This window comes from Nuphar pumila, chromosome 9 (genome assembly GCF_984573655.1).
Source record: "Nuphar pumila chromosome 9, dmNupPumi1.hap1.1, whole genome shotgun sequence".
Lineage (NCBI taxonomy): Eukaryota > Viridiplantae > Streptophyta > Magnoliopsida > Nymphaeales > Nymphaeaceae > Nuphar > Nuphar pumila.
This window is the reverse complement of record NC_143257.1, coordinates 115,733,914-115,758,502: the sequence shown is the minus strand read 5'-3', so window position 1 is coordinate 115,758,502 and position 24,589 is coordinate 115,733,914. Positions and strand designations below refer to the sequence as shown.

At 35.4% G+C, this 24,589-nt stretch overlaps 1 protein-coding gene across 2 annotated transcripts in view; it reads right to left on the bottom strand.

Annotated features, from left to right (window-relative positions):
- LOC149828969 (clustered mitochondria protein-like) overlaps positions 1–24,589 on the bottom strand; it is a 57,978-nt gene that overhangs the window by 8,223 nt on the left and 25,166 nt on the right. For both annotated transcript variants that reach the window (XM_090017841.1, XM_090017842.1), the window contains 8 exons: positions 24,337–24,507; positions 24,166–24,252; positions 15,934–16,068; positions 12,678–12,833; positions 12,538–12,606; positions 8,161–8,319; positions 8,003–8,059; positions 7,879–7,919 (listed from right to left, as the gene is read on the bottom strand). In XM_090017841.1, the coding sequence (XP_089873967.1) occupies positions 7,879–7,919; positions 8,003–8,059; positions 8,161–8,319; positions 12,538–12,606; positions 12,678–12,833; positions 15,934–16,068; positions 24,166–24,252; positions 24,337–24,507 (875 nt within the window). The remainder of the gene's footprint in view (positions 1–7,878; positions 7,920–8,002; positions 8,060–8,160; positions 8,320–12,537; positions 12,607–12,677; positions 12,834–15,933; positions 16,069–24,165; positions 24,253–24,336; positions 24,508–24,589) is intronic.

Genomic DNA, 24,589 nt, shown 5'->3' with positions numbered 1-24,589 from the left:
TTTCTGGAGGCCTCGAGATTCGGGATGATTGTCTAGTTGGAATGTTAGAATATTTCTCAAGTGCACATGGAGTATTAGACTCTTGTCGCCTGGAATATTGAATACTAGTATCTCTATGAACTTCTTCATTTTCAACATTAAGATCAATAATTCTTGGATCATCATCAAAGTTACAATCAAGGTCATATTCATCAGATGTTGATGTTAGATCTAGCAAAAAGGAGTACTCAGTGACGTCTTTTAATTTTCTAAAATCAAAGAAGCTCTCCTTTTCAAGAAAGGAAACATTTCTAGACACATATAGTTTATTATTTTTGAAGTCAAAACATCTATAACCTTTCTGGTTTTCAGCATATCCTAAAAAGGCACAGGGACTCGCACGAGGAGAAAGTTTATCATTTTTGTCAGTAAATATGAAACATTTGCACCCAAATATTCTTAATCTAGAGTAGTCTGGAGAAATGTTCATAAGTTTTTCAATGGGAGTGATATTTTGTAACGAAGAAGATGGCATCCTATTAATGAGATAGGTGGCAGTTAAGGCAGCTTCTGCCCAAAAGTCTTTAGGGACTTGATTTGCTATTAATAAAGTTCTAGTGGTTTCTATAATATGGCGATGTTTTCGTTCTGCCAGTCCATTTTGTTGAGGTGTATAAGAACAAGATCTTTGATGTGTGATGCCATGCAATTTAAGATAATTTTGAAAATCTGTGGATAAAAACTCTCCCCCTGAATCTGTGCGAAAAATAGTAATATCATTTTGAAATTTGTTTTTAACCATATTATGAAAAGTTTGAAAGTATGAAAATACTTCAGACTTATGTTTGAGAAAGTACATCCACGTATGTCGGGAGAAATCATCGACAAAAATAACATAGTAAACAAATCCTCCTTTAGAAATTACTGGTGCAGGACCCCAAACATCCGAGTGTATTAATTCAAGTGGTCTTGAAGAGAAAAAGGTTTTGTTCTGAAATGGTAATCTTTTCATTTTGCCGAGAATACAATCTTTACAATCAAATGATTCAGAGTTACAAAATTTCCCTAGATTTGGAAAATGTTGGATTTTGGCTATATGTGGGTGACCAAGTCTCTTATGCCACAGTTCCAACTCTATTTTTTGAATATTATAACAAAAAGCTTTCTTCGGCATTTCCAAAAAATCCATGTAATAGAGTCCTCCTTCTCTATGGCCTTCCCCAATCAGCTTGCCTGACTGGCGATCCTGTACCCAACAACCATAAGAAGAAAAAGAAATATTACACCCATAATCAGAAATTTGAGATACAGATAAAAGATTTAAATTTAATTTGGGAACATGTCTAATTTCTGGAATAAAAAAATTTTTTGTTTTATAAATTTTTTCAAAATCTCCTATTCCTTCTATTTCAAGAGAAGTCCCATCAGCAGTAAAGACCTTTGACACACTTGTTTTATTTTTAACACATTTGGATAGACTTTGATTATTTGGGGTCATATGAAAAGATGCACCGGAGTCAAGAAGCCAAGAAATTTTACCTAAATCAGAAAAAGATGAGGCTGCTGCGCCGGTTGAAGCTTCAGATGAGGAAGAGGCACCTTTGATGAGAGGCTGAAGGATCTCCATTAGTTGGGCCAGGGAAACTGGTGCATCCTGATCTTTAGGCTCCGATCCAGCAATTGCAGCTCTTTTTTCTCTCAGCTCCTTAAATTTGGGACATTGTGGCCTGTAGTGTCCCGGTTCATGACAGTGATGACAAATAACTTTCTTCTTATCATAGTCACCATTTTGTCGGTTAAAGTGAGGAGGCCTATATGATCGAACATGATTCCGTGGTCTAGACACGGCTAAAACGGAATCATCTTCAATTTTTAAAGAACCTTTCCGGAGACGATTTTCTTCCATTGTTAACTCTTCAATAGTTTCAACAATAGAAGGAATTTTTCCCCGGTGAAGTAGGGCCGATTTAGTGGTTTCAAATTCCGGCCTTAATCCAGTGATAAACTGGTAAAAATGTTCAACATCGAGTTGTTTCTGACGAAGCTCGATGTCTTCGGCACAATGCCACTTTGGTTCTAAAAGGGAAAGTTCTTCCCAAAGTTCGGACAACCCATTGTAATATTCACGAATAGTTTTGTCTCCTTGTGTCATCATTCGAACTTTTTCTTGGAGGTTGCACACGTGTGCAATATCTTTAAGGGAATACATATTCTTAAGGTATTCCCATGCCTTATCGGCATGATCAAATTTGGCAAGACTTGAGCATTTTTTAATGTCAACGCTATTGATAAGCCATGACATTATCTTCGCATGAGATATTCTCCATTCTTTCCATTTCTTCTCGTATGAGGCAATAGCCTTGATTTTCTCTTCTTCCGATAGAGGGACGTCTTTATCTCCCTCCTTTTTAGTAAGAGATAGCTTAGGTTCCGAATCGGAACCATCCATAATCCCCCATAAGCCTTTTCCCCATATATGGTGCTTCATGATTGAAGCCCATGTTACATAGTTCGTATCGCTTAGTTTCATAGGCATGATGGTGACTTTATCATTGTCATCCATCGATTACAAGGAGAGAAAGAATAGGGATAGAAGAGAAACAAGAAGGAAAATGAGAAAGAAAGAAAAAAAAACAATACAACAAGATGTGAAATCTTCTTCAATGAAGTGATAAAACACTTCTCTTCAAGTGGCGAACACTTTTGCAAACGGGCACGGAAACCGAGGCAGCTTTTCCTCAAGATTTAGTACTTCCGCGGCTCTGATACCATGAAATGAAATGGGGATCTTCGAAACACGAGCTTTGATTAACAAGAGCAAGTGTCAAGAATGACACTAAAGCATAACCCTTAAAAAGGGTATAATTGGAAACAAAATAAAAATAAAAATGTATTCTTTATTGATATGAAAAACCAATTGCTTAAGAAGCATTGGAGTAAAATACAAGAGGGGCTGCACCCCTTTATATACACAGCTGAAAGAGGACTCAATAGAGCTGTTGGGCACAGTCCAACAGCTCTATTTAGAGCTGTTGGAATGTGTCAGTCCAACAACTCTATTAAGAGCTGTTGGACTGTGTCAGTCCAACAGCTCTATTGCTAGTCAAGTCTGGACAGGACTTGACTAGCAACAGTCATTCTAGTTCAAACTGAACTAGATGACATAAAGACAAAAAATAAAAATAAAGGAAAAAAAATACAGAAAAGAAAGAAATTAAAAATGTATTTATATATATATATATAATAATATAATATTATTATATATACATATATGTACAGTTTTACATTTTAACAAGAAAAGGTAGGAAGAAGAAAACAACAACAACAACAAACAACAACAACTACGCCTTCATCCCAAAACAATTGGGGTCAGCGATATGAACCAAAAAAGAAATTCATTTTGGGTCTTCCACATGAATCATTTTCCTCCAATCATTTCTATCCAACGCCATGTCCTCGGTGAGGTTCAAAGCATTCATATCCTTTCCTATCATCTCCATCCAAGTCTTCCTAGGCCTACCCCGACCTCTTTTAACTAATATATTTTCCCATTTCTCCAACCTTCTAACTGGAGCATCATTAGGCCTTCGCCGAATATGTCCAAACCACCGTAAACGATTCTCTCGCATCTTATTTTCAATGGGTGCAACACCTACCTTCTTACGTATCTCTTCGTTCCGAATCTTATCTTTTATTGTATTTCCACACATCCATCTAAGCATCCGCATCTCAGCTACACTCATTTTTTGAATATGATGTCTCTTGGCAGCCCAACATTCCGTACCATATAGTAAAGCGGGTCTAATAGTCGTCCTATAAAACTTTCTCTTCAACCGCAATGGCATTCTACGATCGCACAGCACTCCAGTAGCACTTTTCCATTTCATCCACCCAACCTTTATCCTATGATTTACATCTCCATCAATTTCTCCATACTTTTGAATGATGGATCCCAAATATTTGAAATAATCATTCACCGGTATATCTTGCTCACCAAGCTTCACTACACTCCCATCACTACTTCGTTGCTTACTAAACCGACATTCCATATATTCAGTCTTACTCTTACTCAACTTAAAACCTCTAGCTTCCAATGTCTGTCTCCATAATTCTAACTTAGCATTAACCCCAGCTCTAGACTCATCAATCAAAACAATATCATCAGCAAACAACATACACCACGGTACATTTTCTTGAATTGATCTCGTAAGCTCATCCATCACTATCGCAAATAGGAAAAGGTAGGAAGAAGAAAACGACAACAAAATTTTCTTTCAACTTAATTGGTCGAGAAGTTTTCCAAGATTAAAATACTTAAAAAGCAGAACATTAACATGGCAAGTAATTTGAATCAAGGTTGCTAGACTAGGAAGCGGAAGCAGGAAACGATACAGGAAGCGGAAGAGAGAAGAGATGCATTTTAAAATGTATAGGAAGCGGGAAGCAAGGAATAAAACAAGAAATATAAAAATTGAATGAGAATCAAAATGAAACACAAATAAAAATTAAAATAAATTAGTGTAAGAATTGCATTTTTAACAAAATCTAAAAATGATGACTACCAATTTAGAGAAAGCACATGAAAGTGACTGAGAAGAGTTTGAGAAAACGCATAAAAGAATATATAAGAATAGATGAAGTGTGTGAAAAGCATAGGAGAAGTGTGGGGGAATCAAGGTTCTCATCAAGTTTCGGAAGCGAGGAGTACCGCGCTTCTAAAGCGAGTTTCCCACCTATCTAAGAAGCTTTCGGTAACTCTGATTTGAATAACATACTAAACAGAAAATCTAAATAAAAAGCATTTTGAACATGAAAGCAGTGGGAGAGAGAGAGGAGGAGGATTTAGTCAAGACAAGACTTAGAAATTTTAGCAATTTTAATTTTAGGACTGAGGGTAAGTCTTCCAGATGACCTTGAGCTATGTAACATGACTTGTTATAAAGCCTAACACACCCATGTCAGGGCAACACGATGTGGGTCTATGTCACACGGATTCTCCACCATGCCCCTTTATATATTGGTCATATTGAAAACTTTAAAAAAATAGATGTATCCCCATATCTGAAGCTGTATCCATGTGACAGATGCGGGTGCAACGGAACTTGGGACTCACTGTGTCAGGTTATGTAACATAGACATGGCATTATGGGCGTCGTACCCGTGTTGACATTTCGCGACATGGGTGCAGGTACCGGATGCAACATGGGTACGCCCTGGGTCAGGACCCACACTGGTCCAGATCGGGTCCAACCCAGACCCGACCCAAACTAAATTTTTTTAGGGTTTTGACCTTGGTCAAACCAAGGTCAAAAAGGCGGGCCCATTTTGGTCTCTCTCTCTCTCTCTCTCTCTCTCTCTCTCTCTCTCTCTCTCTCTCTCTCTCTCTCTCTCTCTCTCTCATATATATGGTTTCCCCCTTCTCTTTGTCACTCTCTTGGCGACTGCGAGGTTACTTGAAGGAGTTCACCTCCGGTGAATTCCGACAACCTCCAACAGGCGGTGAAGAGGTAGGAGCAAAATCTCTCTTTTTTTTTCGTTTTAGGGTGTTTTCATTAGGGTTTAGGGTTTTAGATTGTATTCAGTTTCTATTCAGTATATTTCTTGATATATTTTCAGTTTATATAATCCAGTTTATAATTTAGGTTATGTTAAATTTATACAGTTTATATTCAGTTTGTATTCAGTATATATTTTCGCTTAATGTTTTTAGTTTATAATTTAGATATATTTTGTTTATATTTTCAGTTTATATATTATTAAGCTTATATATTATTCAGTTTATGCCCACATTGATATGGGTGATAAAGGAACAGTCAAGCCATGACATTTTTGTTACGGCCTTTTTGGAATTTTGGACATTTTTGTCTTTTTGGTAAGCTTATTAATTTTATTTGTTAACTTGATAGTTGATACTATGTTTATGAATGTTTTTCTATATTTCTGTTTACTAAGTGCTAATTGTTAGGTATTGTCTGAAATTGTTAATTAGCTTGTTATAACTTATTTCTTAAATTGTTAGTGTTAGTTATAGTTTGTTGCTTCTCAGTTTTACTAATTGAATTTTGAATAAAAGTTGCTACTAATTCAGTTGGTTGTTAAATTAATTTATGTTGTTGCCTTGTTGGAATAATGGAATTTGATTCTTTGAATTTATTTTGTATTTATGTGATATTATATATATAGCCGTCTCCCCGTACCCACATTTTTTGGAATTGTCGTGTCGTACCCTCCATACCCATACCCATGTGACAGGTGTGGTTGACCTGCATCCGACATTAAATATGTCCAAAAACTGGACTCAGTCAATGCTGACTAAGTCTACTTTTGTTAATTTCCAAAAGGTTTAAAAAAATATATAGAAAGGGGTTTAAGGCACGATAACATTGACCCTGACCCTGACCCTCTCTCTCTCTCTCTCTCTCTCTCTCTCTCTCTCTCTCTCTCTCTCTCTCTCTCTCTCTCTCTCTCTCTCCTTAACACCTGGCTGGCCAGGTGTTACAATCAGACCTGGGTCAGACACAGGTCCGATTAAGACCTGGATCAGACCAGGTCAGAATCATGATCTAGTTGTTAAGTAGACATGGGTCTGCTTTGACCCAAGCCTGAGTCAGACCTGGGTCAAGGCAGACCCAAATCTGAATCTGTCCTGGATCAAAACAGAATCAGGTGATAGACATATAGAGAGTATTTGATTAATGAGCTGATTCCGTTCTGTATGCAAGCTTCTCTCAACATTGACGAGAACTTTGGCTAATGGTGGATCTTTCTTGATCATTCCTTAAACCTTTCCATATAACGAGAAAAGAATTACAGCAGTGTGAACATCGCAATATCTCAAGGCTACTAGGACAGATAACATGCAGCATATAGAGGAAGAAAACAAGATCCTACATTCAAGTATATGTAACGAAGAAGAATGAAAGTACAAGGTTAGGTCACTATGGTGATGGTCTTTTGCAATTGAAGGCCTGCATAAATTAAATCCATTGGTGACTCTTTCTTTCTATGGCATTGATTAATCTATCTAACAACAAGAAGGTTAATCACATGATGGTGAGTATTCACAGGCAAAAGCTAGACAATAAAGCCATAGAAAACTTGATTGAATATTAAAAGTCCACTGCGACGCTATGGAGTGATTAGTGCAGAAATATAATGGATAAAGATGATCAGCCTGTTTCAGACTTGAAGACAGATTTTGCAACACCATTTTTATTTTGATAATCAAAAAGAACCAGCAATATTTACAAATCCGGTATAGCATGGGAACACAAAGGACCAGTGAATTGATCATCATTCTCATAAAAGGGAAGGTTGAACATTATCAGCTAGAAGTGGAAGACATGAAACCAGGACCAAGTCACAAATCAACTCACCAGGAAATTAACTAAGGCAGCATAGATTGGTTAACGCATGCACTTGATGCCAAACAGAATATGCAGCTTTCTAAGGGTTGAACATCTATATGAATTGTCATTAATTTAAGTAGATGGGTTAATTCAGAGAATACCACTGCACTATCAATTGCTATTCATTCAAGGTATAACGGGAAGGCTCTGCACTTGCATAGATATCAATCCATTTCTATTCAACTTCTATCAAACGCTTATTATGAATACCAGTTTTTATCTCTCCAGGCTAATCTACATAAAAGAACATGACAGAATTGACATTTAAGAAAATTCCCAAATACATCACTGTATCCCAATAACAAAATCAGGATATCTACTTCAAATTAAAGGTTTAAAAGCAGACCAGCTTTTGGCTTCAATATATCTTAGACACTTGCAATTAAATATCACATACATAGACAAGCATGCATACACACATTTTAAACTACATGCACACCTACACATCCCCCACAAGCTAAACATCTTGTATACATGATTTATCAATTACCGGCAACAATTAGCAACTTCCCGATGCATGGGACCAGTTACCTGCATTTCATAATTATCAACATCATATTACTTTAAGAATGTCAATGTTGAAAAGGGAATAAGGGCAAGTGGCAGGGTCCTACTTGTTGAAGTATCGAGAAAGCTTCAGAAAACAATGAATACGCTTCATTAAGCATTCCCTGCAGTAGGTAAACTGGATCAATAGAACTTATTATCAAGTGCCAGAAATAATGCATAACATCATCATGGAAGTTACTCCGGGGCTTCAGTTTCCACGCACCTCAGCTAATCGAAGCTTTCCTGTTTCAATAAGATCTTTAGCTTCCATGCAGACTGGAACAGAATGTTTCATGACAGGTTGAAGATCCAAAATATCTGATGTTTGAAAAGGGGAGGCTGCATCAAAGTCATACTTCCTTGCTGCAATGGATATCCCTAGCTGTTCATACATAAAATATCACTATCAAGGATGATACATATCCAATACTCGTAATGTAGAAGCACGCTATAGCTGTAAGTGGACTCAAGCATCTTGTTCTACATGTCATAGTTGAGAATATTAGTCATATGGATGCACTACACCTTTATATGCAAAGACATCCATATAAACCCACCAGTTAGAAGAAGAAAGAAAGAAACAGATGAAGCCTTTTCACCATGCCGCAGAGCCTGTTCATAACCAACTTATATTATTGAATTCAGAGTACATTTTCCCAAACTTCTTTGTTGAACATTATAAGTTGAGCACATATCGGCTAGATATAGCTTCTTTTTGGTATTACTAATAAAACTATTTAGAAGCTATGTAACATCTTCTAACAGGGCACCACACCCGCGTCGCACCCGCAACACTTAGACACGGCTTCCTTTGTGTCAGGTGAAGTCAACCACACTGAGGTCCATTTCTGTCAAAAAGTAGATTCAGTTAACCCTAACCAAATCCAGTTTTATCTAATATTATATATATAAATACATAAATGCATACACGTAATGTTAACTTGAAACTGTTAAAAATTATATAATATATATATATACACACACACACACTCCGCACCCCCGCACCCAAGTTTTTTTAAAGTGCTGCATCGCCGCATCCGCACCTGCATCTATGTGACATAGTTTAGAAGGAAAAATACTATGATATTTTCAAGAATGATTTTACAGAAATATAATATCCCTATAATATCTTGACATTTTTTTGTTACTTTTATTTTTTTATTTATTTTCCTTATCTTAATTATGTTTTTCCTTCTTTATTTATATTTTTTTACTTATTTATTTTATTATCAAAACATGCTATGTTCTTCTTTCTGTTATTTCTATAATTTTTTAAAATTCTTAAGTGTCAAGATTTTCCCGAGATTTATCAAGTAAACTTATATCATAGAGATAATTTGCCATGTTGAGATATAGTTGGGATCCAAAACAAGATAACAACTGATACGGTGTTCCACCAAACCAGCAATATTCTGTATTGCCAGAATTAATAAACTTTGTGTGTGTGTGCTTGTGGATGTGATTAAGTGTATATGTGCATACGTGTTCACACTTCATTGGTTCCCACAATACTAGGACTATTTATTAATAAACAAAATTTACTGAATTTCACAATATTAGTCCCAAGACTTAAACTTTCTCATATGTACAACATATTGAAAGAAAGCTATGTCACATAGGTGTTCATGTGGATGCAGGCACAGTATTACAGAAATTTCGAAGAACATGGGAGCCCAGGGATTGGGTCTCTCTCTCTCTCTCTCTCTCTCTCTCTCTCTCTCTCTCTCTCTCTCTCTCTCTCTCTCTCTCTCTCTCTCTCTCTCTCTCTCTCTCTCTCTCTCTATATATATATATATATATATATATATATATATATAATTGACATTCAAACCTGCTTTAACCAGGCTTGAAAAAGACCTAGATCGAACCAGACCCAGCTCTAAGTCAAATCAAATTTGTTCCTTTTTTTGTTTGACCATCTTAAAGTATATATATGTATACTTTGTCTTTTCACATATCTATATACATATATCTGAAAAAAAAGTATATGTTTACTTCATTTTTCATATATATGTACATATGTAAACATACAACACACACACAAAAGAGGAGAAACTTATATGGATAGGCTATGTCACATGGGTACGGAAGCAGGTACGTAGGGTACCACACGGCGATTTCAAAAAATTGCACGTACGGGGACAGGGCTATATATATAGATAGATAGAGATAGAGATAGAGTAATGCACTGGTGCTGCCCCTTTTCTCGTTCTACCCCCGTTAGCCCCTTCAAAAATCTTTTTTTTTTTGCAATTTTTCTCACATCTAACACCATAGATGTGATCTATAGGTTTTGTTTAGTGGGAACTGGCTTTTGGATCACCGGAATCCGATCTGTATACAGGGTTTTTCGGTGATCCAAAATCAATGGCTATGAAGGCATCAGTTTTTCCCGGCTCAGAAAATCACATTTTTTCGTCGAAAAAACATGATCCAAGAGTCGATCCCATGTAGCATAGTCAAAAACCCTACAAAAACAAGGTTTGGGTCAGTTATGGGTTGCACCCGAAACAGATCGGTGTGGGACCGGACCCAGGGCGTACCCGTACTGAGTCCGGTAGGCGTACCCGTGTCAACACAGGCAGGCGGTTTCCATTGGTGTGTGTGTGTGTGATATAGTATATAGGGAATTTTACGTTTAACTGCCTAACCTACGAAAAAATTATGTTTAACAGCCTATAGGGTTAAGATTTGCTACAATTGTTTGTATGTGCAAACGACCTAAAAAATGGGGCAGAATTCCCTTGTTTGGGTTTTTTCTCACATCTAACACGATAGATGTGATCTACAGGTTTTGTTTAGTGGGAATCGGCTTTTGGGTGGCCAGAATCTGACCTGTATACAGATTTTTCCAGTGATCCAAAAATCAATGGATATGAAGGCATCTATTTTTTCCGACTCATAAAAACATGTGTTTTCGTTCAAAAAAACATGATCCAAGAGTTGATTTCTACTAAATTGAGCATGGCGAACACATCTATGAGGTTAGATTGTGTTAAAACAACTCGCATCATGAGATTCAAACTAGATTGTAGGTACAATCGTTTGTACCAAATATAAACCTCTCTCTCTCTCTCTCTCTCTCTCTCTCTCTCTCTCTCTCTCTATATATATATATATATATATATATATATATATATATATATATATATACATATAGCTTATGGTGGCATACACTTGATTTACATAGATCTAAGCTCCAAAAGAAAAATCTAATCATTCGATCATGTTTAGCATATTCTATTTATTATTTTCATGTGTTAAAGTTGACTCGAATATGATATTTTATACCATTTTTAAACCATCCGATGATTTTCACCGTCTCAAAAATAGAATCTTATGGTGTGTGTGTGTATTGAGTATGGCAATTTTGACATTATTAGCAGTCTTAAAACCAGTCAACCACTCTCTGATTCAAAGGATTCCTTCCTAGTTCCTCGTATGCTAGCACAATCAGGTGTTTCAGTTTTGGCTTCTCTATGGAATCATTCCCAGTTCTTCCATCTTAGTGACTAAAAGACTGATCAAATAATCAAGAGATGACTGTCACTGCATATACTTTCAAATCTCAAATTTTGTATGCTTAATGGTGAGAAAAATAAGGTGAAACACGAGATAAGAGAAAAAGAGCCTAACTAAAAAGATTGAAAACATCCACAAGGATAAAAGAATTTTGAGAGGCTTATTTGAAATCATAAGGGTAATATAAGATAACTGACAAGTTAATATATAACAAGAGGACAGTGAAAGTGAAAAAATAGATGGCAATGAGAAGGCAAACTTTGGCTCTTCAGAAGGATGAAGAGAAAGAAAATATAGGGGGTACTTGCACTATGAACAAGGGATATTCCACCACATAACACAGTTTAACCAATAATCAATTAGAGGAGAAAAAGGTTACCGATAAGCATGAACCCAGAGAATACACTATTTAAGATGGCCATGAATAGAACATATCCAAAGACAAGATATAATCATCAATGAAAAAAATGTACCAAATAAATGCATCTAAGATAAGTTGGTGTACAATCTAGTACTTCATTGATGAAGTTGATTAGATAATCCACCTCAAAATCATTTTCATCTTCTAAGACAATGCTGGATGATATCATATTGTTATAGTTTAGTGATCATATAAGACAATTGTCTAAATTTTTCCCTCTTATTATAGATAGGCATGGCCATCATGAATAAGTGATTCTTTCTATAGTAGTGTTTAATTGTTTATGCCTGGATATTAGTAATTATAGATAGGCATGGCCATCAAGAATAAGTGTTTCTTTCTATAGTGGTGTTTATTTCTGGATATTAGTTATGTAAAATCATTTGAAGTCAGTGACAACACCAATAACAGGTGGCTATTGGGTTATCCCAGACGTAACAAGCATTCCCACTAACTTTACAAGATAGAATGAGACAAAACATATACTAATACATATTTCATTTAATGGACCCTCAAACTATTTCAGCATCGTCAATGGAACTATCTGATCAGCAGCCTATAACATGCCAAAAAGAAGAAACCCCGAAAGATCAGCAGCCATGAATACAAATATCACAGTCATTGGTCCAGATTGCATACTTTAAAATTCAAAATTACCTTTTGGCACAGATTACGGATGGTTGACACCTTTCTTACTTGTGATTTTGCATCCTCAGGTAAGGAAAACTACAAGCACAGATTATTTACATCAAGACAAATTGACCAAGAAAATATTGGCAACAAGAGATATTACACACCTGATACTTGTGTTTTGTAAATTCTTCAATGTCGAGCCAAAGACCTTCTGATGTGATGCGAGAATATGTCGTATGATGTTTCTGTATCATTGTTCCATTAATCAAACTTCCCTGGCCTTTCAAAGAATTTTCTGTTTGCTCTCGGCTAGCCCGCCCCTGGAGGGTTAAATTAGAATTACAACATTTCAACTCTGGTTATTACATAGGTTCTTCAAAATAAAATAATGGTCATTTTACCATGAAATGCTACAAGCAGGATTCAAAAAAAAAATGCCAATCATGTGCAGACAGACCTAAAGAAGATAAACTAGACAAGACAAAATAAAGTCCCAGAAGGATCTGTAACAAACTTACAATTCTCCATTCTAGGACAACAAACTTCATCAAGATGACTGGACCATATGAAAGACAACTGGTTTGTGTGCTTTGATTATCAATTTCGCTATCCCATCATGCAATTCTGGAATACTATCCTCAATGCCCGGTCAAAGTTTGAAGTTTTGAAACAAAAACACCCCCATAGAGCCGTTACAGTTTCTTCCACTATAGTAAAAGCCTAGTTACAAATTTACTAGATTATGATTATCCAATTGATCTATCAAAGTTCACAAGCAAAGATTCGTGCAGATTTCTAAAGTTTCCTGGGGATGACAACTGGTCAGGTATCCCGAACCATCAGAGTGCACCCAAAATGCACACAAATAAGCATTAGGAGTTGGGATTGGGTTTTGGTTATGTTGGGCCAAGAAAATAGAATCCCAGACCCAAGTCACATAATTTAGAATTTTAGAGGGTATTCAGAAATTACTTTTACATTAAAATAAATAAAGAACACTTGGTTGAGCCAGGTCAGCTCGAATTTCCAGCAAAAACACACAATATAAACCCAACCCACGTTACTCGGGTTGGGTTCAGGTTGACCAGAATGACATTCGGGTCAGCATTTTTCAGGTCCATAACTAGATATCTGGGTTTGAATCAGAGCTGGTACCCGAGATTAAACCAACCTATCAACTTGGAAATTTTTCTCCTAGCTTCTTGTTGCTTTGCCTCAGAAAACTCAGACAGTTCAAACACTAACTTGTCCCATTTATCCAAACATTTCTCACAGTAAACAGTGAGAGAATAACCATAAATTGCATACATAATACCAATATCACTCAAGATTGATTTTCGGTGCATCTAATCCTCTTTTTCATATTTAATGCTAAGCAGTAGAGTTGTACTATGAGATATAGGGCTGTTGGTCCAGGCAAAGAGTGTGGAAGAAAAACAAAAAAAGATGGTGAACATTACATTTTGTAAAACAGTATGAAGAAAAGGGGAAAGATTAGTGTTCTGATCAAATGAGCTGCCAGAAAGACCAACCATCCAGTCAACAAGATTTCTCAAGCTAGTCCAATCATCTTCAAAACATTAAAGAAAGACATTCTCTAATTCAAACAATATATAAGAGAAAACAGAAAAAAAATTAAGTGCCAATGTGGCAAAGATATATTATATTGTATAAGTGGTATGATAAATTGTAGCATTGGATATCTATATGATATGTTGGGCCACCCACAAGTTAAAAAAAGGTGTACTATATCATACCAGATAATATTGTACCACAAGTTGAAAAAAGATGTCCCATATGTACCATAAGATAAGGTACCATATCTTAATGTATCATACGATGCATGTGGTATCATAAGTTATGGTTTATTTTGGCATTTGCATGTAAATATGATTAGTTTTTGGCATTTTTATCAAATTTTTGTTTATAATTCCTTTTAGATATCTTTTCCACTCCTACTTAAACCTTTTTGAATAAAGAAGACTTTGTTAATGCCCCCTTCACCATAATCATAACCCGACAGGGAAATAAATTTTCTTCTCAGTTTACTATGAAGAATATGTAAAATTAAATGTAGAAGAATAAGACAGGAAAGAAAGAAAGAAATATGGGGGAAATCCCACCATTCTATTTTGTAATAATTAATCCATACTAAAGGGCATTTGAATACCTCGGATCTCAAATACATGCACTGAATCTGCAAGGAGCCCATGATGGGATCCAAGCAAACAAACAATGAATCTCAGATCCACCCCAAAATGAGGATCTAAAATTCATATTTTAATAGAGATTCATTTATCTCCAGCTGACTTAAGAGTGGTGTTTACTGCTTCAAGCCAGAGATACCTGCATCTCAAATACTCAGATCTCACATTCAAGTTTGAGATCTGAGCATTCAAACACACCTTAAACTTCTTATACTCTTGAATTAAATATTTGAAAACAGATTCTTTATTTGCAATTTCATATGCTATGATATTACTTTATTTAGTACTTTCATTTTTAAATGTTTTAACCTTACACCCTTTTGATACAGGTAACAACACTTTAACGATATTGTAATTACAGTTTTTTATCATCACTCTCATGTATTATTTGCTAATTTTACATATTCATGTTATTTAATATTGTTGTTTAATTGCTCATATGTGTTTTATTTATCTTTGTAGTTCATTTTTAAATTTCTACAATGTTTTCTAAATTTTAATATTTTGTTTTATTAATTTTAAATTTTTTAAAATTTGCAGTCACTTTTAAAATCTCTCTTCATGACTGATGATACGCTATGTCACATGGGTGCGGCACTTTCAAAAAACTTGGGCGCGGGGTGCGGCAATATATATATATATATATATATATATATATATATATATATATATATATATATATATATATATATAAAATTTGTGCAGGGGAGGGGTCGAGCCCCCTCCCTGCGCCCTCTTTGTGCAGGGGATTGGTCGAGCTGATGGGTTGTGGAGCCTGATTCAGAGTTTTTGCCCTTACAGAAAGGGGGGTACGGGGGCTCCCCCCGACGGGGGTCCAGAAGGGGGGCGCCCCTGGAGGGGGGGTCTCTGGGGGGCAGCGCCCCCAGAACAAAAAAAAATAATAAAAAAATTGGACACAAAAAAATTAATAAAAAAGTTGGACACAAATGACCCTGGTTGTGGTCAACGCACCCAGGGTTGGGTTGACCGCACCCGAGTCGAGTCACGTCGACGCGGGTGCAGCACCCTGCTAGCTGAATCCCTGTGACATAGAATTGATACGATATTGTAAACACAACTTCTAGACCCTATCAACACACCTTTTAATGTGCAGTTTACAACAGTGATAAACAAAGGCAGAAATACCCACAACTTTAAATGCATACACAAGCACATTTACAAGTGGAACAAGAAAGCACTGATTGGCGCATACCTTCCTGACAGTCCTTGATCGCACATTGCTGGTATTATTTTTTGCCACAGTAGTTGCATCATGTCCCAGGAAACAATTTAAGAATTGTGATATAGTAGGTCCGAGTTCATGGTCTTGACATTGTCTCAATACATCCTGCCAAAATGTGAAAAGAAATTGAGATCGAACATAACCATTTAATATAGCCACAAAAAAGAAATACCGGATCTCTTCCAGTTAAGAATCGAAGTGGTAATGGAAGGCTTGAAGCAGTTTCTGCTACTCGCATGTGATGGTCACACCTACTTGTAAATGATACTAAGAGTATATTCAATCTTCAACAGACAAAAGTACCATAACAGTCTTAAGATCCAAAATACATACATATACTGGAACAAACTTCCGAACTAAAAAGTATGAGCATCTTAGGAAGCCGCAATCACATAAATATTCTTGGCATGGTACATAGAATAGTTTAGGCGGTGGTATGGGCATGAACATCATCCACCAGACAAGAAGAGCAAGACCGTATATCAGCATATGTAATAGAGAAAATCCAGCCTAGTTTTTGCTTATCAATTGAAAACATGCAGGAGTCATCATTTAAATAGAGTTTTAGCCTAGAAAAACATGGTTTCTCCAATTATGATAAGGCAGAAAATGAGTTCAGAATGAGTCTTAAGTTATGCACCAGAGAGAGGGAGAGAGAGAGCTGGCTTGATCAGCAGATAATTGACAAATGGGCTGGAATACCAGATAGACAAAAAATGGAGCAAGTGCATAACTAGAATGATTTGATAACACAGAAGTACAATCAGTGTGCTATGAAATTCACCATCACATGGATATCTGCTTTTTTATTTCTACTGGTGAGGTAGGACTCATCAAAAGCATTTGATATGAACCTCCAAGTCTGATAATACACTCACTTGGAGATTGTACCATTTCTGGACATGGATCAGAAACCAAGTCTGTCATCTCTAGTTATAAGAATACAGTAATGAGATAGCAAAACCAGGTTGCTGTATGCCATTAGAGACAACATAAAAGTTTACTTTCTTTCAGACTCATCAAACTCACTTTGTATCAAGTATTATCGTGACAATGATCAAGCATACAGATCCAAAAGGCTTTGCCATATCTAATCTAAGTCTGCAATAAGGTAATTGAAAGTTGAATACACATCAAAAAAAGCTGTTTTCTAAGTCAGTGAATTTGAATTATAGTCACAGCATTTTTTTTTCGATTTAAACAACTTTAATACTCCTAAAGAAAAATACCATGTTAATATTAAGCACATTATCAAGATATTTTTAAGAAAACATAATTTTTCAAACTTTTATCAATTAAATTAAAATTTATAGTCTTATTAACTTTAATTCTAAAAGATCTCATCATTTCCCAAAAAGAAAGCCATATAGTGAGAGAGAGAGAGAGAAGGTGGTAACTGCTAACTACTTTTCTAAATTTCTAGCTATCCATTGTGCTAACAGGACTTTCGAACGGTTTTCCCCATGTTACTTAAATCTGGCCATACAGATGTGTTCGGCATGGTTGATTTACTAAGAAATGGCACTTGGATCATATTTTTTCGATGAAAAACATGATCTTTTAAGCCTTAAATATTTAGGAAATCTTAGACCTTGGATTTTTTTAAAACTTATAAAAAACTACCTGCATATCAGAATCGGATAATCCAAGAGTTGATTCCTATAAAATCAAGCATCTAGAACGCGTCTGTATGGACAGATTTAAGCAAAAAATGAAAAAAAAACTTCGAAAGCTTGATTAGCTCGGTGGTTAGCTAGAAAAGTGATTAGCAGCTCTCTCTCTCTCTCTCTCTCTCTCTCTCTCTCTCTCTCTCTCTCTCTCTCTCTATATATATATATATATATATATATATATATATATATATATCACTAGAATATTTTAATTGTAAATATGTGAACTGGAGTATGGAACGAGATTTCCATGGTTTTTTTACTTTTTTCTTAAATTCCATTGTATGAATGTAATCTAGATGCTTTGTTTTATAGAAAAAGACTCATGGATCATTTGATTACGATGTATAAGAAGGATCTTTCAAGGATTGAAAATCAACGGCTCAGAATTTTTGTAAATATTCATGCATCCAAAAATACCATTTTTCATCAAAAATACATGATCCAACAATCATTTCCTAGCAAATGAACCAGGCTGAATGCATCTGTAGGGTTGGATTTGCAAAAAAAGTGTCAGAAATGCCTAGTTCACACTCTGGTTCACATATTTTCAGTTAACATATTCTACTGGCCTTATATATAGTCACTAGAATATGATAACAGAAATAATAAGAACTAGAAATATGGGCATTTCCAACACTTTTTTTGCAAATCCAACCATGTAGATGTGTTTGGAATGGTGAATCTGTTAGGAATCAATTGTTGCATCATGAATTTTCAATGAAAAAATGTGATTTTTGAATGTTTGAATATTTTTGAAGACTATGAGCCGTTGATTTTAAAGCCTTAAAAAATCTTGTTTATGCATCATAATCAGATGATTCAAGAGCTGGTCCTTATAAAACCAAGCATGTAGATCACATCCGTATGGCTAGATTCAAGAGAAAAGAACAAAAAAAACCATGAAATCGTGTTTCACACTGTAGTTCTCATATATATATATATATATATATATATATATATATATATATATATAGGCAAGCTAGGGTTAGGCAAAAAGCCACATAGTTCATTTTGTTTGTCGGATGTCCTAAAAACAGGATGGATCTGAATGTGGCAAATCTTTCTTAAGAAATTATAAAACCACTTGCAAGGTTATCCTGAAACAAAATCTAAGCTATTGCAGATGCAGATAAGGTTTTAAGAAAGAATTCAATGAGTGGAAGTGTTCTGTCAGGTAGATGTCTCCTCCATTTGCTTTAACCAAGCCACATGTAGTGATGATTATAAGTTGGAGAATAAATTGCGAGAATAATTTAGAGATATGCTGGAATCATCCACCTTGCATATCCTTCTACTCATGTGTTTCCTTCCTGAAAGTGAAAGTGTTAAGGAAAGTCAAAGGGATTGCAAACTGTGACTTAAATTGACCTGATTCTCTTGTGAATAATTGTCGTCTTTGTACAACAAAACTTTGAGAAGAGAGGCCATAAGCATGAGTATAATCGAAAAGCTTCAGAACATTAGGTTCTTGAATACAGAAAGAAAATAGAAAATTGATACATAGATTCACTCGACTTCAGTTGGAGAAATTCTAGATTATCTTCTCCTTTGTTATTTGAAAGATGCATGAATCATTTGTGAAAAGCTTGAGGGGAGGGGGAAAATGCAAGAGAATTAGGCCAGCAACCTATGCAACTGCGACACGGATACACAGTAGCCATACCCATGTTGACACGAGTGCATGTACGGGACGTAGTGCAGGTACGGGGCAGGCCGGGTCCCGCACTAAGTCTAGTTTCGGGTCTTTTGTAGACCCAAAACCACACTAAAAACGTCGGTCAAAGGGGCGGGGCCATTTTGGTCCTGCCCCACCCTACTCTTAAGTCTTAACCTCTCGAGCCCCTCCCTCTCGACCCAAACCCTAACCCCCCCTTCTCTGACTCTCCCTCCCCTTCTCGCTCCCTATGTTTCACTCCCCTTCTCTCTCTCACCCTCCCCTTCTCGCTCCCTCTGTCTCACTCCCCTTCTTGCTCCCTCTATCTCCCTCCCCTTCTCGCTCCCTCTGTCTTACTCCCTTCTCCCTCCCTCCTTCCCCTTCTCGCTCCCTTTGCCTCTCTCTTGTTTCCCTCCCCCCCTTCTATGTCTCCCTCTCTCTCTTGTTTCTCTCCTCTCCCTCTGTCTCTCTCTCTCTGCAACTGCAACTCAAAGACTCGAAGGAGATCACCTCCGGCAAGCAGTGATGAGGTAGGACCATCATCTTTTGTTTTTTCTTTTTTTTTGTTTTAGGGTGACTTTTAGTTTATATTCCGTTTGTATTTAGTATATATTTTCAGTTTAGGTTTTGTATTTAGTACATATTTACATATATTCAGTTTAGGTTTCCAGTTTGTATTCAAATTTTTAATTTATAAATTATAACTTTATTGTTTATATTCAGTGTCTATTATTCAGTTTGTATTCAGATTCAATATTTAGTTGGGTAATATCATTTATATTCAGTTTCTAATGTCATTTACATTCAGTTTCTAATTTATATTTTCAGATTCTAATTTAGATATATTTAGTTTATATTTTCAGTTAATATTCAGTTTATAACTTTATAGTCTATATTCAGTTTATAACTTTATAGTTTATATTCAGTTTATATGCAGTGTATTCAGATTCAAATTATAAGTTAGATATATTTTCAGTTAATATTCGGTTTATAACTTTATAGTTTATCATTTATATTCAGTTTCTAATTTTTATTTTCAGTTTATAATTTACATATATTTAGTTTATATTTTCAGTTAATATTCAGTTTATAACTTTATAGTTTATATTCAGTTTTTAATTTTCAATTTAGATTATTTAGATATATTCAGTATGTAATATATCTTTTAGATATTGCATATATATTTATATTATTTCAGTTTATATCAGTTTACACTTTACATAGGTTAGTTCTTGATTTTGTCATGTATGGTTTGTTGACTTATTTTATTCTTATGTGGCATTTTTGCTTTGAATTTTTTGATTGTGTGAATTTTTTGATTGTGTGATAGGATGGCTGATAAAGGAAAGAAAGTTACAAGTGCTAGTAGCAGTGAGACAATAAGCTCAACATGTACTTCTAGTTCAGTACCTGAGGATCAAGTGATCAACGGTCAACCACTGTAGGCCCATGTAACAAAGTTGGGTAGATGTCCCAAAGGAGGGGGGAATATGCAATTTATGTGTAATTTTTGTAAAGTGGAGTTTAATGGATCATACACAAGAGTAAAAGCTCATCTCTTGAAGATCAAAAACAAATGTATTAGGCAGTGCTCTCGTGTTGATGATGACACACTTAAGCAGTTGAGGAAGGAACACGAAAATGTTGAAAAAAGAAAGTCTATGGCGGCATCAAATTGTATTAACATACCACTATCTAGCCATAAGAATAGTGACGCTACTAATTCGAAGAGAAGGAAATTAGATGTTAGCCAAAAAATAATTGAAGGCTCGTTTAATGAACATGGAAGGGAGGAAATGGATAGAAAGTGGACAGATTATTTTTTGCAAGTTCCATACCATTCAACGTAGCTAGAAATCCATATTGGAAGGATCTAGTTCCATCCTTGGCAAATTTTAACTTGAGTAGGTACGGTTCTGAGAAGTTAATAACAATTATTTTGAGAGAGGAGAGAGCAAACGTGGATAGATTATTGGAATATAAAAAGTTTTCTTGTGCTGAAAGTTGTGTTTCTATAGTGTCTGATGGGTGGACTGATATATAGAGGCATCTTTTGATAAATTTTATTGCAGCTTCAATAAAGGGGGTCAATGTTTTTGAAATCAATAGGCACATCTGGGGAGTGGGGAGTACAAAGATACGGGGTATATGAAAAAACTTTTCTTAGAATGCATCAAAGAAGTTGGAGAAGATAACGTTGTTCAAATCATTACTGACAATGCACCAGCTGGTATAGTTGTGGAGGTTGAATATCCTAACATATTTTGGACTCCTTGTGTGGTGCATAGTTTAAATTTGGCTCTTAAAAGTATATGCAATCCACCAAGCAAGGAGCAAGATCTCATTACTTACGAGTTATGTTCATGGATTTAGGAGCTATAGAATGACATTAAGAACATTAGAAACTTTTTTGTAAACCACCATAGGGCACTAGATATTTATAATAAGCATTCTGATATGAAGTTGTTGAAGGTTGTTGAGACTCGTTTTGCATCCGTCACCGTTATGTTTAAAAGAATTAAAGAAGTGAAGAATGCACTATTTCAATTGGTCACTGATGATGATTGGGTTTTCTATCGTTCTAATGATGTTGCAAAAGCCCAAGCTATCAAGAAATGCATTGTTGATGACTTGGTGGGATAATGTCATTTATTTTCTTGAGTTTACAGAGCCCATTTAAAAGATTGTTGATCAAGATATACCTATGTTGCATAGGGTCTATGAGATATGGGACACCATAATTGAGAAAGTGGAAACTGCAATTTTAAAGCATGAAAAGAAAAATTCTGCCCTTGAAGACTCTAATTTTTATAATCATGTGCACAAAATATTGGTAGCACGATGGGACAAGAGCAACACCCCTCTGCAATGCATGGCTCATTCATTGAACCCAAAGTACTATGGAAAAAAATGGCAAAGTGAAGTTGTTGGTCGATTGCCACCACATAAAGATTCAGAGTTTTATGTTTGAATAGAATTTTTTGAAATGAACAACAAAATGTGAATGTGCATAATGAGTTTTCGAAGTTTTTTATGGGAAATTTTGATGGTTTGGAAGGGTTGATAGATAAAGATGATGACTATCCTCTTATATAGTGGGTGTCATATGGATATGACTACCCTTAATTCAGCATATTGCTTTCAAGCTACTATCACACAATGTTGCATCTTCTTGTTGTGAAAGAAAATAGAGCACATATGCACAAATTCACAACATTAAAAGAAACAAACTAGCAAGCACTCGGAAGATTTAGTGTTCATGCATTCTAATCTTTGATTGCTTTCATGAAGCAAAGAAGAATATAGGTATCCAAACTATAAATTTTTGTGTTTACTTATTTATAGTTTGTATATCATGTTTTATGTTTTTATTGCATATTTAACACATAATTATTTAATTTCTTTGCCGGCAATAGAGCACCAAGTTTTGGGATGTTAATGTTGAAGATTTTGATATAAAAGGGAATCATGACTTTGAAACTCTGAACATGGAATTAGATGATCATGTTCTTCCATCATCCATTGATATGGGTGATGATAATGAAAAAACAAATGTTATGGCCTTTTTGGAATTTTGGACTTTTTCATCTTTTTGGTAAGCTTGTTATTTGTTAAGTTGTTAACTTGATAGTTGATAGCATAGTGACAAAAGTTAAAACGGCAAAATCTCGAGAGTCAAAAACTCGGAAGATTTTGAAATTTTTCATAAATCTCACATTTTTTTGTAAAATCTCGGCAATAAAGAATAAATTAAAATATAAAAATAAATTTTATAGGAAAATATAAATAAAACACATTTAAAAATGAAAATCTTGCGATAAATATCTGCTAAAATGGTAAATATCACGATATTTGTCACAGATTGAAAATCTCGCGAGAAATTGCCGTTTAAAACTTTCAGGCAATTTCTCGAGATATTTGTTACAGAGGTTGATAGTTGATAATATGTAAATGAATGTTTTTCTATATTTCTATTTGCTAAGTGCAAGTTGTTAGGTACTATTATCTGAAATTATTATTAGCTTGTTATAACTTGTTTCTTAATTTGTTAATTTGTTAGTTTTAGCTTGTTTCTCAGTTCTTACTTGAATTTTGATTCTTTGAATAAAAGTTATTGTTGGATAGCATGTTACTAGTTTAGCTGTTAAATGTTAAATGTTAAATGTTGAATTTATGTGAATTTAGTTGAATTTTGATTCTTTGAATAAAAGTTATTGTTAGTCTCTTACTAGTTTAGTTGTTAAATGTTAAATATTAAATTTATGTGAATTTATAATTTTATATGATATTTTATATATTTATTTATATTTATATATATAGTCATATCCCCGTACCCACATTTTTTTGGAATTGTCGTACATGTACCCGTACCCGTACCTGTACCCGTACCCGCACCCGCACCCGCACCCGCACCCGCACCCGCACCCGTACCCTTACCCTTACCCTTACCCTTACCCGTACCCGTACCCGTACCCGTACCCGTACCCGTACCCGTACCCAAGTGACATAGCCATCAACGATGTGAAATAACTTTAAGATAAATGTTTTTAGATGGGAAGTTCTTCTCAGGTACCAGATAATAGAGAGCAATCATAATGTAGGAGGATCCACAAAAACTCCCACATGCAAGTCTCTGCAGAAAAATACCATATAACAGTCTTCTTCCAGAACATGGGCCTGATTTCAAAATGATTAAGAATGTTCAAAAGGCTTCCTTCTTCAGATGGAAAGATCAGATAGGTAAAAGTCTCTGATAAAGAAATTTTGTAAGGCAGGCAGGCTTTCAGGGGTAAACTTATAGAAAAGAATTGCTCAATGCCACTACTAAAACACCTATAAGACTATAACACAGGATAACATTTACCAATACGTCACCTTGAGGATATGCTTTGCAGACCGCACAATAATCTCAATAACACATAGATCCCATATATGGGGCAAATGTTTTGTCATCCCAGCTATCTGAAAATTTCCAAAATTGAATCTGTTAAAATACAGAGACTGAAAGGACACCAATTACATTCAGTAGACAATGTGAAAACTCACCTTTCCAAGGTACCTAACATTTATCCCATGAGCATGGAGCGCTTCAGTTAAGGTCTGCCCATCCATGGGGGAAACCTCAAGTGTGTTAAGGTCTTGGACAAACTTTGGAATAACCACATCTACAAGATATATACCAGCCTTCCTTACTAAAGCCTCATCCGCAGCTATCTCCTGCTCAAATCCAAATAAAAACTTCACCACATTAGCATCAACAATTAGATAGGAACACTCGAAAATTGGCTGTGTGACATAT